The following is a 17,216-nucleotide window of genomic DNA, read 5'->3' as shown; positions in this document are numbered from 1 at the left end:
GTTAGCTGCATAAAGACACCTGTCCACCCCACACAATCTGTAAGACTCCAACTACTAACATGGCTAAGACCAAAGAACTGTCCAAAGACACCAGAGACAAAACTGTAGACCTCCACAAGGCTGGAAAGGACTCCGGTGCAATTGCCAAGCATCTTGGTGAAAAAAGATGAACTGTTGGAGCAATTATTAGAAAATGGGAGAAGCTAAACATGAATGTCAATCTCCCTCGGACTGGGGCTCCATGCAAGATCTCACCTCATGGCGTATCAATGATCCTAAGAAAGGTGAGGAATCAGCCCAGAACTACACGGGAGGAGCTGGTCAATGAGCTGGCACCACTGGTTCCATGGTTACTGTGGGTAATACACTAAGACGTCATAGTTTAAAATCATGCATGGCACGGAAGGTTCCCCTGCTTAAATCAGCACACATCCAGGCCCGTCTGAAGTTTGCCCATGACCATTTGGATGATCCAGAGGAGTCATGGGAGAAAGTTCTGTGGTCAGATGAGACCAAAATAGATCTTTTTGGTCTTAATTCCACTCGACGTGTTTGGAGGACGAAGAATGATGAGTACCATCCCAAAAACACCATCCCTACTGTGAAGCATGGGGGTGGAAGCATCATGCTTTGGGGGTGTTTTTCTGCACATGGGACAGGACGACTGCACTGTATTAAGGAGAGGATGATCGGGGCCATGGATTGTGAGATTTTGGGAACAACCTCCTTCCCTCAGTTAGAGCATTAAAGATGAGTCGTGGCTGGGCCTTCCAACATGACAATGAGCCGAAGCACACAGCCAGGAGAACCATGGAGTGGCTCCGTAAGAAGCATATCAAGGTTCTGGAGTGGCCTAACCAGTCTCCAGACCACATAAAACTAGTTGCCAATGTAAAGGCCCAACCAATTTCATCAAGTATTCCTTGCTGTTGTACTCTGCTTTATAAACTAACATTTCTGGCCTTTTTGTTAATAGGTAGACAGCTTTAAAAAGAGAGCAATGATGGGGGGGAAGAGAGATGAACTTATGAGCCAAGTCTTTCTGATGAACCAGAAGTCTCACCACTGACGGACAGTCTTTCTTACACTGTGTGTGTTTTTGTTCTTTAACTTTCTTTTGTTTGGAATTTATTTAAATCATGAAAGTCAGTTTCACAACTTGACTCTTGTGTGTCGCAGTTAAGTCCTGGTCATGTTCAAGTCTTGAGGTTCAGTTGAAACTATGAATCCAAGAACAATCCAGGACCCACCTCCTCCCCTGCCTGTCTTTGGCTCTTTTCTCTCCACAGACTGCACCACAGTTTTCGGTTTTGTTGGACGCAGAACTTGCTCATACTATCCAACTTATTTTATTCAATTCTTGAAGTTTAATCAGTTGCAAAAGCCAGTTTATTTTATTCCTAACATCTGTACAACAAGGGAGTGCCTTTATCTTAAATGCATTTTTTTAAATTAAATTAAAGTACTGACACTTACTCTTTTGAAAACTCCACCCTTTCATTTGAACAATGCCAGAAAAGTGACTCTTTCTCATTTGTCATATTTGGGGAATATTGCTGAGCCATAAATTACAAAAGTTTCTGACTTTGTTCCAGTAAACAGGACGCTGAACGATCCTTTATAAATAAATGATGCAGCTAAAATTCAGCAGTGTATTCAATCTAAAGGAAGAAGCAGTTTTTGTACTAACTTTTTAAAAGTATTTTATGATGATTTTTCATTAGAAGCCATTCCAAAAAATATGCAACACAAGAAATATAAAGAGAAAATGCAAACCAATTTAAATAGCAGCTTACTTAAACAAGATCGTGGCCAACATGTAATGGGGAAGTGCATCTGTTTAAAATGTCTGGTATTTTATTGTGAAATCACTGTGATTTCTGCACATGCATATTTATTTTTGCAAATACATTTAGGAAAATGTCTGCCTTTTAAAGAGAAGCAGCACAGATTTTTACTGCACTTGAAGGCAAGCAGTAAAAAAAATAAATACATCGGGTAATGGAGCCTACAGTTACGGATGAGGAACGCATTAACACCTTTTAGTCTTGCTTTGAGCGGGGTAAAACCTGAAAGCATCTGAGCCATTTTCCTCTTTCTGCCTAAGCTGCGTTGAGACCCCCGGGGCCACAAGACAGACCATGAAGGTGGTCTTCAAAGAGCTTTTTAGGGGGCTTTGGTGCAGTTCTGGAGCCTTTAAGATATCCACCATCAAACATTCTCATCTTTCATCACTCCCATTCTAGTAAAAAAAAAGTCCCCTTTATTTTTTGCACATCATTAGTTTCCTGTGCCTTCAAAGAAACTTAATGAAGTGAATCGATAAGACGAGGACCGAGTGGAGTGGAACTTATCAATAGCAAAGCGGCTTTTAAAGTGTTCATCACGTGCATGCAGATCACAGATATTTGTAAGACATCAAGCCAAGGGTAGCCGTTGTTCATCCAATCTGATTACTTTTGTCCATATTTATTGAATTAATACTACATAACTCTGAAATTTTATTGGCAGTGGAAATAACTAACTAACTGCCTGACTGGCCATAATGTTTAAGCACTTAAAAGCATCAAAGGAATGAAGTAATTTTACTTGATGCAGTTTTCTCAACAAACTCAATGCCAAAGTGGAGGGTTGTTTCTCCACTTCCTGTGCCGCTGATACATCAACATGCATTATAATATTTTTATATAAGGTCAATGTGTTGATGAGAAAATTCTCACCATCTTCTGACTGACTGCTTGTACCGGACTTTTGAACAATCCTTGTTGCTCATGAGTTATACGTCACATAATCCCCAAAACCTGAGCCAGCCAGAAGCAGTATAGGTCATTACTTCCTGTTTTCAACTGATGTGCTAGCCTGTGAGTAATATAGTTTATAAGATTTGGTGAAACAAACTATGTACTGCCAGATTAATGAGTACGCTATAAAAATTGACGATATACTAGTAGGAACATTTAGACTGTGCATTGGTATTGGCCCACTTTGAGCCCTGTTAACAATGGAGCCACAAAACAAACAAAAGGTAGAAAAATTGACTAGTTCCCCCAAAGATTTTTCTTTGAGGCATGTAAAAAAACAAGTTATTAACTGTTAGATTCATAAAAGTTCAGCCTGGCCACTTCTTTTACTCTCCCAGACTCAAAAAAATGAACGTTCAGGAGACTTTTGGGGATTTTCACCCTCTTTGCATCAATGTAATGTAATTTTATTGTACACAAAAACATGGAGCAGTGATGCATCCCACAGCTTCCCACAGCAATTGGCACCAAAGGAAAAGGTGGGTGGGAGCAGTGCGCCCCATCACAGTGCCGCTCCACTGACGATGCATTCATTACACCAACTCGAGTACAACTAATCCTCACTATTCAACATGCACATGTAGACAAACACCCACGCAGCGAAGGAGCGTTTACATAGCACACCTCACTCTGGTTAGCAGAAAGGCAGAGCTTAATGAGCTTGAGGCCCAGCTCCTTCCCCTCACTGCAGGCTGAGAGTGGTTAATTAATCAGACGGCTCTCTTGTCTCACACCACCCTCCCCCCCCCACACCCTGAGGCAGTGTATCAATGCCAGAGATCCTTGACGACACCTGATGCACTTCACTGCAACATCCTTACTACATCCTACTGCCCTTACACTCAGAGTTAATATGATTTACCAGAAAAAAAAGCTTTGATGACAAATATTGCCCACAGCACAGCCTGATAAAAAATTCAAATGATGAACTTATTCGATCAGTTAGCACTCAAGTGTTTCTTAAGGATGACTATCAGCTACCACCAGTAATGAACTGTAACTAAAAAAATTGGGCTTTTAACTAGGATGTAATATTTTTAAATACAATTAAATGTTAATGTCAAAAACACTATGGAGTCACAGTCCGTTTACATACTTTGTTTCACTATCTAGTGACTCGCTGACAGGTAGGCCTTTCCCACTTTTTGCACATTAGATACACGACCTGATTTATGGTTTTACAGTCACTAACAACAACCTGAACATAAATGCTAACCCAACACTAAACAGAAAATCCAACTGGGATGACCCATCTGACGACATAACCTGAGAATACCCAGAAGGCCCTGCGGCTCACACAGTCTCTTACGTTCCTGTACAATGAGTAATTTCAATAATTCACACTGAAATTCAACAACTCGCACAACTTACTGTTTCAGTATAATTTCATTATAAAGAAACACAAACACAACTGCAATATTACAAACTATCACCTGTATCCTGATACATGCTCAATAATCCAGGTAGAAAAATCCAAAAAAGTTCAATCTGGTCCTCTGGACATTCAGAAAACAAGAAAACAAAAAAACAAAGCAAAAAAAATGTAGAAACGTTTCGTCTCTCATCCAAGAGACTTCCTCAGTCTGAGGTGCTGTATTCAGCTCACGGTCAGTGCGGTCTACACTCATCTCCAGGCCAGCGGTCACTCTTTCAGGGATGAAGATGTGCACATCCTGGACAAAGAGGAACGATGGTTTGAGAGAGGAGTAAAGGAGGCCATCTTTGTGAAAATAAATCGTCCATCATTAAACAGGGGTGGAGTCCTACGTGTTCAACTGTCCCCCTCTTACAATGCTGTGATTGCTAGTATCACTCAGCCCTCTGTGAATAGTAAAAAGCCATCAGTGTGCTAATGACCCATTGTTAGGCTGATGGTCCTTCTTGACCATGTGAGCAGCTGGTTTTGGTTGTCAGCAGAAAACTGGTTGATCCACTCTGAGAAGGTGCTATTTAAGAGACTGAGCTGAATACAGCACCTCAGACTGAGGAAGTCTCTTGGATGAGAGACGAAACGTTTCTACATTTTTTTTGCTTTGTTTTTTGTTTTTTTGTTTTCTTGTTTTTTGAATGTCCAGAGGACCAGATTGAACTTTTTTGGAAACTATCACCTGATGTAATATTTAATTTTATTTTTTTAGAGCAACCACTTTTTTTTTACAGGTTGTAATTTAATTGTAATTGCATGATAAATCTATGGAAGCCCATTTCCATCATGAAAATAAAATAAAAGCCCAACAGGAAGTCATAATTCTCACTTTAAATGTCATAATTATGAAAATAAAAGTCATAATTATGAGTTTTAAAGTCATAATTACGAGAATAAAATTCATAATTATGAGTTTTAAAGTCATAATTTTGACTTTTCCAGTGGTGGCGCAGAGGTTAGAGAGGTGGGCCTGTGATCTGAAGATCGCCGGTTCACGCCCCGGCCCCGACGACATCAAAATTGTGGGTGGGGTAGGTCAAACACCCACACTTGCCCCCACCCTCATTCGCCCCACTCTGGGCCCATGAGCAAGGCCCTTAACCCCCACCATGTGCTCCCTAAACAGGTCTAGCTTGAAAATGAGTTCTCGTGGCTCAATGAGACTACCTGTATAAATAAAGGCTAAATGAAAAAATAATAATAATAATAATAACTACAAGAATAAATGTCATAATTTTGTGTTTTAAAGTCATAATTTTGAGTTTTAAAGTCATAATTTCGACTTTTAAAATCATAATTTTGACTTTTAAAGTCATAATTACAAAAATAAAAGTCATAATTTCGAGTTTTAATGTCATATTTTCGAGTTTTAACATCATAATTTGGTGTTTTAAAGTAATAATTTTGAGTATTAAAGTAATAATTTTGACTTTTAAAATCATAATTACAAAAATAAAAGTCATAATTTTGAGTTTTAATGTCATAATTTCCAGTTTTAAAGTCATAATTTCGACTTTTCTAATTTAATTTCTAAGTTTGTCCCTTGCCGGACACCGTGACTCTACAGGGAGGCAACTTCCTGTCAGACACCAGTAGTTTTCCTGCATAGCACATGGATTCATTCATTCAATGTATGTCCCTCTGCCTTCAAACATCAATCCTTTTAAATAAAAGGTATGTAATGTATACATCTTTTCATTGCTACTTTATAAAGCAGTATCAAAGCTAATTTCCACTATGAAATAAAAGCCCAGCAGGAAGTCATAATTGAGTTTTAGTCATAATTATGAGAATAAAAGTCATAATTTCAAGTTTTAAAGTCATAATTACGAGAATAAAAGTCATAATTATTACTTTAAAACTCAAAATTATGACTTTTATTCTTGTAATTATGACTTTAAGACTCAATTATGACTTCCTGTTGGGCTTTTATTTCATAGCAGAAATGGGCTTTGATACTGCTTTATAAAGTGGCAATGAAAAGATGTATACATTACATACCTTTTATTTAAAAGGAATGATGTTTGATGACTTTAAAAGTCAAAATTATGACTTCCTGTTGGGCTTTTATTTTTTCTTTCATGGCGGAAATGGGCTTCCATAATCTTCACGTTCCAAAAAAATTACAAAAATTGTAAGGCCTCCCCAATGCCCCTAAGCTCATGGCCCCATGTTTTGGTCCTATCTACACTACATCAACATTGTTGGTTACTTTTCCTATCAGCTATTAAACAAACTCATCCTGGAGAGACTCACTGAGCTCAGCCTTCTCTGGAAACAATGAAGTCCTAACCAATGAGAAAGCTCCTTCAAACATATTTCTGCCTGGAGACAAAAAATTAAAATAACCTGACTGGATGACTGTACATTCTTAAATTAACAAAAGTTTCTTGTTCAACTGCAAAGTAATTTACAGAAAATAAACAAAATCAGCAAAAAAGTAAATAAGAAAAACTACAATGAATATATATATTTTAAAATAAATATTAAATTAAAAAAATATTCTTAGGCCTTCTCTGAAGGTGTTGAAGGCCCTGGGGGTTCCCTGCTAGCTAATACAACAACTAATTTAGGTCAATATCTATAAAACTGTTTGGGCTTTTAGCAAATCTTGTGTTTGCTAACTTTGATTAGCTGTGGTGGCCAACTTGAATCAAGCCGACTCTAAAAGTTATTCACCTGTGGATATAAATCCACTAATATAACAAGCATATAGAATTGTGTCCAGCATTTATTTCTAAATGACCTCATGAAATCTGTTAGCGCTCAGTGTGTGTTCAGGTCTACTATCAACAACAAACGCACCCAATTTTAGTTCAATATTTGTAAAATTAAGTGAATTTTTGCTGTTTGTGTTTTCTAAATTTGATTAGCTGTGGCAGTCATCTTCACTCCATGATTTAATCAGACATGGATATACAGCCATAACTGTTTTCAGTTAAATCTGTTTCACAAGAGTCATAAGATATTTTGCTAACAAACACACACTCGCAGGTCTTGACACTTACATAGTCGCCTGTTTTCATGGAAGCGGGTGATAAATATTTAAACTCCACAACACCTGTCTCGGTCATCAGTCCGCCACCCCAGCACTAACTGTATTTCCATCCTTCCCACGTGCACGTTGTTCACCGATCGTCTTTAGAACAATCTGCATTATTCAGCAGGGCTGGGATGATCACTGCCAGCTTATTCAAACTTAAATAAATTGACAGCAGAGCAACACGCTGCCAACAACTGGAGCCTCTGGATGAGTGATGACAAATTGAAGCGTCACTTGCTCTCACGCCAGCTGCTCTCTGTCACACAGCATGACACACGGTGTCAATATTGGAGTGATTAAAAGGTGACAACAGTCCAAGAGCCAAACACCGATACCCCCCCCCCGCTGCTGAACTTCATCTGTATGGGCAGCGCAAACACAAAGAAACTGCAAAGAAAGATGAGCTCCTCTCTGGGATGGTTGTCAACAGTTCTGATTTCTCTCCAGAGTTCTTTTGATTTGTTGATTGCAGCGCGGACAAGCAGAGCTATTTTAGCTTCAAATGACCAGAGCCGACAGCCTGAAACACTCAACCCTCCCGTTATCACATTCCACGTCTCTAGCTTTTAGTTCATTATAAATATTAATTCTTTTAATCGTTGCTGGCAGCCTAATTTTGGATCAAATTCATCTCCTCGTGACTAAGCGGACAGAATGTCTCCCTGTGGTAAAATAGTTTTACAGAATAAGTCTAGGACCTGATTGGCTAAGAGCCAGAAGCATCCACACACACTTTTAGCTGCAAATATTGTGCATCATCCACCACCGTTATCTGATCCGTCACAAGTTCATACAACATCTGATGCAGACAACACCATCAAGATTAGCAGTTTGCATTTTTGTGTCAGATTACAGATTTGAAAGAAAAACATGTCACATAAATATCCCTTTATGTTCTTAAAAGGATGACTAGTTCCACGCCTGTTTGGTGCTCGTCTACTTCAATTTGACTTGTTTTGGCTGTAATTGCATTTTATTGTGGGCATGTGATAAATGAAAACCATGCATTCCTTGATCTTTGTTTAAAAGCATTTTGTTTAAAGTGATCTGTTAGTGCTCAGATTATGATGTGTGAATTACTCTCAGCTACTGCTACACCAAACTATAGGTCAATATTTGTAAAGATGAGGAAGTTATACCCATTTTTGTGTGGTCTAAGGTTGATTAGCTGTGGTGGTCATTTTGAGACGGGTTGCCTCCAAAAGTTAAACTAATGTAGAGGTGCAGCCAATAAATTAAATCTAAAAGTGTCATTAAAATCTGTTCAGTGTTTCAAGAGATATTCTGCTAACAGACAATCACACAGACAGAACCATATTTTCAGCAGTGCATGATAAATGTTCCACACTCTGTGTCTGGAGGAGATTGTGATGGAAATGTGTCACCTTCTGCAAGCACCATATAGATAATCTCTGTCTTTCTTTTTCCAGAAAGATGGTATTTACTGTGGCCATGACACTGATAAAAGCAGAAGGAGCACCGCCCCACCCCCCAGGTGGTGCGGCCCCTCAGTGTTCTCCTGATGAGGTGTGTGTGAGCAGGTCTGTCTGTCTGCCGGCAGCAATCAGAGCAGCCGAGCGGAGCCCTCAGCGTGTTTCCAGCCCGCTCGTTACTACGGGCAGCCGAACGTCACTCATGCGTGACTTACCTTCAGCTCGCATGGTGAACGGCGGGTCTCCGGGTCGCTTTGTCGAGAACTGACCCCCCAGAGAGGTCATTAGAAAGCAGAGGCTGAAGAAGCCGACCCCAGCTACAAAGATCCTGCGGCAAAGAAGGGAAGGCGGTGTTAGTTACGGAAGAGCAAATTACAAGAAACACAAGAGAAAATTACAAAATGTGGGAAGAGGTTGCCATTTCACAGTGGGTCAAGGTCAACAGAGGTCATGTCAAGCTCTAAATAATAAAAAAAAGTGGATTGACTGTCTTAAAGCAATTCAATCTTGATAACTTCATAACGGTTCGTGGAAACTGTATTTTATAAATCCCCAAAAAAAGTTAAGTCAGGTCATCTGGATGGATTCTTCTTGATTGAAACGTTTTGACGTTCATCCGAAAGACTTCATCAGTCTGAGGCCATGCCACAAACTCAGTCCTATAAATAGCACCTTCTCAAAGTGGATAAACCAGTTTACTGGGGCATCTGGAACCAGCATTTCACATGGACAGTGCTCACAGACTACTTCCCCTCAAATTCACACCTTTGCTGGCCTCCCTCATTCACCCCAGTGCAACAACAGGTAGATGCAAAGGTGCCAATGGCTGTGTCGCTCACTGGGCGGCCTGTGCTGGGACCCCCACCCACTGCACACGCATATGTCTTATGTCTGTATGTTGCTTTTTTGCTGAGGTCTTTTTTTTTCCTCAACTCTCACACTGTGTCCCATATAGGACACAGTGTGAGATATGATTTTTTTTTTTATAGCTCCCCTCGTGTTTCTTTTTTCTTATCTAAAAGAGAAGAGCAGCGCCTCCCGAAGGCCGCGGCCTCAGACACCTCCGTCTCCCCATGTCTGTTGGTTTATATTTTCTCGGACGGGCTGTACTGAAATGTAATTTTATTGTGCTTTGGTGCAATGAGCTGATCCTGATTCTTATTCTGATAAGCCCTCTAGGAGGTGAAGCATTGGGGAAAGGACAAATTTCTCCAAGTTCATATTTTTCCAATCAAGCCACTCGCTGGACTGTTTCATTTCACATGAACCATTATAGGGGTGGGTTTCTCTGCATCATGCTGTGCTCGGTGGACGAACATCTAAAATAAAAGCATTCAAGGCGAGCGGCTGTGTTAAGGATAGAGAAGTGAACGGCCTGCAAATTTTTCTCCTGTGCTTCGGACTGATTTTCCTCAGACTGACTCATCTGAGCGCTCGGGCAGTCGTGCTGAGAAAATGTTGGGAAACAATCCATCTTTTATGGAGCGGAGCTGCAGGAAAGATCGTCACCCTTTGGTAACGGATCCGATTCCTTTATCATTTCTTTTCAAGGCAGAGAGGCAGCAGTCACTCAGCTGGAGCCTGAGAATGATGGGGCCATATCCTATATCTGTGATGAAGGTAAAGCACTGGATGTCGGTGCTGAAATCCTTCTGCTCGTTGCATTTTACAGGATAGTTCATGCTCGCAGAAGAGGAAAGGTTGTGAATACTTGTCATCTTTGCTGTTGTACAACTCTAAAATTCAATGATTTGCAATCCTGATAAACCCATATTTTATTCACAGCATTAAATGTTAATGATTAAAATATACAACGATTGGAAAAACAATGAGAGTTTTGAATATGATGGCAGGAAAATGTCTCAAAAAGACAGGACGGGGACATGTTTTGGTCTACAGCATGAAGATACTGGGGAGTATTGTCCCATTCCGTCTGATGGAGGACTCAAATTGTTCAACAGTCCTGGGTCTTGCTTAATAAATGTTATTATTTTATGACACTCAAAATCATTTCAGTTTATCAGAGGTCTGGACTTCAGGCAGACCAGTTCAGCATTCAGTCTTTTCTACCACAAAGCCACACTGGAAATCCTGAAATTGTTCCACTACTTTTAGACATGGTTTTTAACTGACTGATGAACCTTTGCCCATCTTTATTTCAGAGAGATTCAACCTCATTAAAACGCTCTTTTAATACCCGGTCCTCTTATTCATCTGTTGCCACTGTAGTGGACTAGGCCTACGTCAAAACTAAGTCTAAGGTCAAAACTCTTGACCTTAAGAACCTTGTGGGACAGAAGCTGTCATTTCATGTATTTGAATCCATAAATACAGGTTCACCCATCCTGAGACTTTCTTTCTTGAAGATTCAAGTGAAAAGAACACTCTCTTTTTATTATCATTACTACCACAAATGTTGATAATCAAAGTGTCTTAGTTCAAACCATTTTAGATGTTGCAGTGAACTAATCAATTTTATTAACTGAGTAATGATTTTTATTCTCATGCAAAGTTAGAACTCATGTTAAAAGCTGTTACAGAGTTTATGCATTTTCTGATTTCTGCCTTTGAATGAGCAAGTGTGTGCGTTCCAAGGTTGGAGTCAAACGAAAAACAAGTTGTTATGTTAAAACTGTCATGTTTTAGAATCCTCTCAGACGTAAATATAGATGTTTTGCACCTGTTTCTGAAACACGCCAAAACAAAACTCTCTCTGTCTGTGAGAACATTTCTGATCTGTCTCATAACAATTCTCGCTGTCTCTAACCTCTTACGTCACAAAACACACCCCGTCTGGTCGTTTCTGACCAATGGACAACTCCCAAAAGTGAACCGGGAAAGAGTCTTTAAAATGTCAGTACTTCCTGATCTTCTCAGAGTTCTATGAGTTCTATGAGTTCTAAGAGTTCTAAGAGTTCTGGAGTTCAGTAGTTGCTAGAGTTCTGTGGAAGTTCTGTAAACTACACAAGTTCTGCTGAGTTCTGATGGAGTGCTGTTGGAGTTCCTGACATGACAACAAAGCTCTTCCGAGTTTCATGGGATTATAACATTTTCCACTGAGGTGAATATGTGTCGAACAGAGCCTCGCCATTACTTAGAACGAGTAACAGCATCCTACTGAGACGCTGAAAGGGTGCGTTAAACGGAATCTCACCTGAGACATCTCCAGGTAAAGGAGCCGATTTCATCACCTAAGTGTACTGTAAGGAAAAGCTGAAGAAAGCCGGAGAGTGTCGATTCTGGTGAACACTTAATTTCCCTCACACACCATCTTACTCCCTCTAAACTTCTTTCCATCTTTAAACTTTTCTATCAAGTAGAAATTCTTCCAGATATTTTAGAAATGTCTGTGTAAAATGCTCACCCACATTCATGTGGGTAAAAGATCATAATTGTACAGTTTATAAATGTCTGTGGTGCAGCAACGGAAGAATCATGGCCGTATGATTTTTCCTGATTGATTGCTTATGTTGTTATTTTCATAATTTGCCAAATTAATGTAAATGTTTGATGTTAAATTTTGATTCTGTAAATAAATGACCGCATTCATTTTGATGGGTCAAACATAAATGACGTCTCACGTTACATTTCCTTAAATTCAATGCACGTTTTATTCAGTCCAGAAAAATGAGGAATCCGTGTTAAATGATGAATATATCCCAGCATCTGTTCATCTACACCAACTAACCTAATTAGTAGCAAAATGCTCCCCCAACTCTTTCTTCTTTGAACCACTTACTTTTCTCATCTTTTGTTGCACTTTTTTTTTTTTTTAGATGGTCGCTACAATTAAATTCAACATTACTTGAAGTTTTCCTAAAAATGGTACAAATTCTAGTTTTAACATGCGATATGTTCTGTCCTTATTTACATTTTACACATCTTGACATTTTTAGTTGTAGCGTAGCTGTTTCAGCGACTTCAGTTCAGAAAAAAAAAAAAATAAGAGTTTAATTCTAAAAGTAACAACAAAATAACAGCCCAAGTGGAGCCAAGGCAAAAGTGGATTGACAGTCTTAAAGCAATTCAATCTTGATAACTTCATAACAGTTCGTGGAAACTGTATTTTATAAATCCAAAAAGAAAAAGTTAAGTCAGGTCATCTGGATGGATTCTTCTTGGTTGAAATGTTTTGCCGTTCATCCAAAAGACTTCATCAGTCTGAGGCCATGCCACAAACTCAGTCCTATAAATAGCACCTTCTCAAAGTGGATAAACCAGTTTGCTGGGGCATTTGGAACCAGCATTTCACATGCCAGTAACCGAACAATTGATCCACAAAAATGGTTAAATCATGTTGTGACATAATTTAACCATTTTTGTTGTTATCTACCTGGATGATTGAACTGACAAACGTCTTTCTGAACCACTTTGACCTTGGTTGTCCACAGGCTGTTTCTGTGAGTAGCAAGTGGGCCACCTGGCCTAAAACATGTGATTGATGTTAATGATGATTGGTTGTTTTTTTTATGGGTGTCCAACAGGCTTGAAACACAGCAGTGAAGGCAACGGGACATATCTGGTTGGCAGGCTGCAGACTGACAAAGTCCTCTGGATGGGGGATGAAACGTTTCTTCACTTAAAGAAACTGGTCCAGATGACATGATCTAACCATTTTTGCTGTTCTCTACCTGGATGACTGAGCTTGCAAACCTTTTTCTAACATCGATCGTTAGTGCCCTGATGGCTGCTTTTTCCCCTGTTGACGATTTCTCGCAGTTATTCCATCAGGGCCGTGCCGACGTGTAAATAACCATGTAATGTGAAACTGATGTGAAGGTTTGTAACTGGAAAAAGACACGCACACATCAACATTCAAAATGGCGGCAGGTGCCCAACCGCAGCGCTCAAAAAGTCATGTGTTTAAATTAAAGAGCCCAAAATGAAGTCCTATAGAAAACAAGCCGCTTTTTTATGATTTACATGAACTGCTATAAATTTGTTTTGAGGTTGAAGTTGTTTAAAGACGGCAGCAAAGCACTTTGGTTTTGGACTCACTCTGACTAGCCATTTGCTCATCCGTCCTGTCAGAATGCATGAACCCTGAAATTCCTGCACCGACCAGGCTTGGCTTCCAACGTGCATGTCAGACAAGTAAGTATTAGCACTCTTATTTATTTCTTAGCAACTGTTTCACACAAATTGGTGACCAAAACATATAGCAAAGATATCCAAAGATAATGAGAGCATATTTCTTGAAACATATCAGTAATGTTGCAAACTCTGATGTCGCTGACAGAATGGTCGTTTTCCTGATGGTCTTCACATTCTATGAGTCTAGTTTTTGTTTAGTTGTAGTTTATGTTGTCTTAAATGTGGTGCTCATAGTTTTTCCCAGACTTCAGAGACTCCAAGTTTAACTGTGCTGTTCATCCAAAAGGCCTTGAGCTCTGCTTCAAATTTTATAAACCACTGAACAAATATATGCCATTCACCCACCCACCATCCATCCAACTGCCTCACCGTGTCGCTCACATTCACATCATTTGTTCAAATAAAAACCACCATCCCAGAAAGCAGACCATCAGATGACTCAAGTATCTCCGCTACCAGCTGTGTTTAAATAATAACATGAATTACATATTAGGAGTAAGTGGCTAAAAAATAATAATAAAATGTCATTTGTTGCTTGTTGAGCTGAACGCATCTCTTGTTAACGTGTCACCCTGGTCTTGAAGGTGCACACTTCATGTTAAGTCATTCAAAAAAGCCATCCACAACAGGTAAGATATTTATGGTTTATGACCTGCTAAAGAATCTCAATTTAAATTATCTGGACGAATGCTTTAAACTTCACAAAATGTGAGTTTCCAATAGATGTATCAAACCTAAATCAGGTGCAAAAACACAGGAAACCTGAATTCACATGGATGCCTGACCAACGCTGCACATGGAAAAAGTTTGGCCCATTTTGTTGAGCACTTTTAATGACATGTCTGTTTACTTGGCTCTGTGTTCGTGCTGGAGCTGAGTAAGCAAACACTAATTGTGGCTCCGCTCGCTCCCTGTTGTGCCAATGAATTCCAAACAGACAGAACTTGCAGAATTTGTTCTGCACTAAGACAAAAAAAAATCAACTATGCCTTTAAATACGCTGTAGTGACCTGAAGGTTACAATATGATTTGATTTTTCTCCGATTGGATCAAGCCACACTGTCATGCTTCTCCTAATAAATTCACAAAACATTAACCTGAAGAAATAGGAAAGGCTTGAAAGAAAGTTTGATCCCATGGTGCTGATGCTGTGCGCTCACCTGAACGGTTTGAAAGTGACAGGGCATCTCCTCGCCATCATGGAAAGCTCCCCGGCGGCTGCAGTCATTTTCCAGGCGCAAACAGAGCGTCAGGTCCGGCTGACATCTCGCTGCTCCGCGCGTCAGATCGCGTGCACAGCATGAGATGTGGCTTGCCGAGGATGGGACGGATCCAAACGCGCAACTTCAGCTGCGGCTGAATGTTGCTGCTGCTGCGGGGAAGAACTCCTGCAACCAGCTGCTGTTCCCGGTGCATGCGTCCGGTCCTGTCACAAGTTCTGAATAAAGCTCGTTAATGAGGCTGCAGCGGTGCCCGTGAGCCCAGCCTGCTGAGTTCAATGACCCTCGGAGCTCCGGGACTTTCCTCGCATTGAGATGAGACAGCGGCTCGTTTACACAGAGCGCCATCTAATGACCCATTCAGGCTCTTTGGTTCCATCTGGACTCAAACGCATCATGGCCAAAACGGATTTCAACTCTTTTCGGGAATGCATGTCGCCCGCAGTGTTTTATGCCTTTCATATATAAAATCATTTTATGTTGGAACACAGATGCAGTTTTGATCAAACATTGAAAGCAGCGTGGTGCAGTTCTCATGATTGTTTTGTGAATGACTCTCAGCCACTACCATGACACAAATCAGCTAAAAATCAGTCAATTTAAAAAGCTGCAGCCGTTTTGGTGTTTTTTTTATTTTATTTTATTTTTTACTGTTGATTAACTGTGGTAGCCATATTGAGCTGGACTGACTCCAAAAGTTAACCGGTTGCAGATGTACATTCAATGACCGCTTTCCGGGAATTTCACTCACATTCATCCAGGGCTTCAGGAAAATATTTTGCTAACAGACAAACAGAGTGGACTCCAACAGTTAATGTTGAAGTTTTAGAGCAAAGATCTTCTGCAATCAGTTAGTGCTTTGTGGATGTGTTTGGATGACTCTCAGCTACTACCACATGCAGTTTTATCATGGCTGTGTTAAAGCCATTTACTCATCTGTGGTAGCCATCTTGAAATGGCTTGTCCCTAAAAGGTTATCAGTTGTTGTCACACACCTCACTTTATCATATAAATACATAGGGCCTACATATTTTGCTAACACAGCTGACAAATGAACACACAGACACATGCAAAAACATTATCACCCTTGTGCTATCAGTGGCAGGTGATAATAATAATATCACTTGTCAGGCCTGATGATAAGAGTTTAGTATGAAAGGTAAAACTTTTTTTTTCTTCTTGTTGTCTGGACACGTTTTTCAGAGTAAAGGTTTGTACACAGCTATTGATTATCTCAAGCAAGACAGTTTATTTGATGCATAGGTGCCAAGTAGGATGAAGTTATTATTTTATTTTATGCACTTTCCTTTATAAATTTTTATGACTTTTAAGGTTATGCCTTGTTATTTTCATGCCAACCAAAATAATCTTTTTTGATTTTACTTTGAAATGAAAGGTTTTGGTTGTTATTTTTGCACGAGTCACTGGACAGGAACATTAAATGAATCAATAAATGAAAATCAAATAGTAAGAAGTACATGTTTGTTTGTGTTTGACCTTATTAATGCCCAAATTCAAGTGTCACAGGCAGAAATGTATTATCTAAACACACAAAACCTTTTAATTCAAAGATTCAAGGTTCTTTATTTGTCATACACACCACACGTGGTACAAAATTGTGTACACAGGGTCCCAGTTACATCCAACAAAAGTATTAAAATGTAAAATAAAAACAGTAATAAGATCTAAGATATGAACTAAGAAAAATGTTAACTAAAAATACACTAAGCATTAATAGCATAAAAACAATATGCCGCAGTAGCACGAACATGAGTCTGTGTGAGCAGATGAGCACACATGAACACAGCAACATGAAACAGATCAGCAGCAACATGGTGGGATTTTTCACAGTGATTATCCTGGTTAGATATTCATGAGTCTAACAGCTTCAGGGTGTTCCTCAGTCTAGTGGTAATGGTAATCTTCACTGAACTGACATTAAATGAAGAACCAGTGCATTTAAAGATGTAGGAGTTGAGATATGTTGAGGTTCTTTTAACACTAACCTCTGGAGAACTAACTCTAGAACAAACAGAAGAGGATGGATGGTTGGATGGATGGACGGATGGATGGATGGATGATGGATGGATGGATGGATGGATGGATGGATGGATGGATGGATGGATGGATGGATGGATGGATGGATGGATGGAAGGAATGATGGATGGATGGATGGATGAATGGATGGATGGATGGATG

General features: G+C 39.7%; 1 protein-coding gene across 1 annotated transcript in view; it reads right to left on the bottom strand.

Moving 5' to 3' along the window:
• The window catches only part of LOC119422179 (alpha-1,6-mannosylglycoprotein 6-beta-N-acetylglucosaminyltransferase B-like), a 103,034-nt gene extending 87,935 nt beyond the window's left edge, over positions 1–15,099 (bottom strand). The window contains exons 1-2 of the mRNA XM_037689539.1: positions 14,958–15,099; positions 8,919–9,031 (exon numbers count right to left, since the gene is read on the bottom strand). Coding sequence (XP_037545467.1) covers positions 8,919–9,031; positions 14,958–15,025 — 181 coding nt within the window. The 5' untranslated portion in view covers positions 15,026–15,099. The remainder of the gene's footprint in view (positions 1–8,918; positions 9,032–14,957) is intronic.
• Positions 15,100–17,216: the final 2,117 nt, after the last annotated feature.

Source organism: Nematolebias whitei, chromosome 15 (assembly GCF_014905685.2).
Source record: "Nematolebias whitei isolate Nwh7 chromosome 15, NemWhi1, whole genome shotgun sequence".
In the NCBI taxonomy this organism is placed as follows: Eukaryota; Metazoa; Chordata; class Actinopteri; order Cyprinodontiformes; family Rivulidae; genus Nematolebias; species Nematolebias whitei.
Note: the sequence above shows the minus strand (reverse complement) of the source record. Positions and strands in the feature narration are given on the sequence as shown.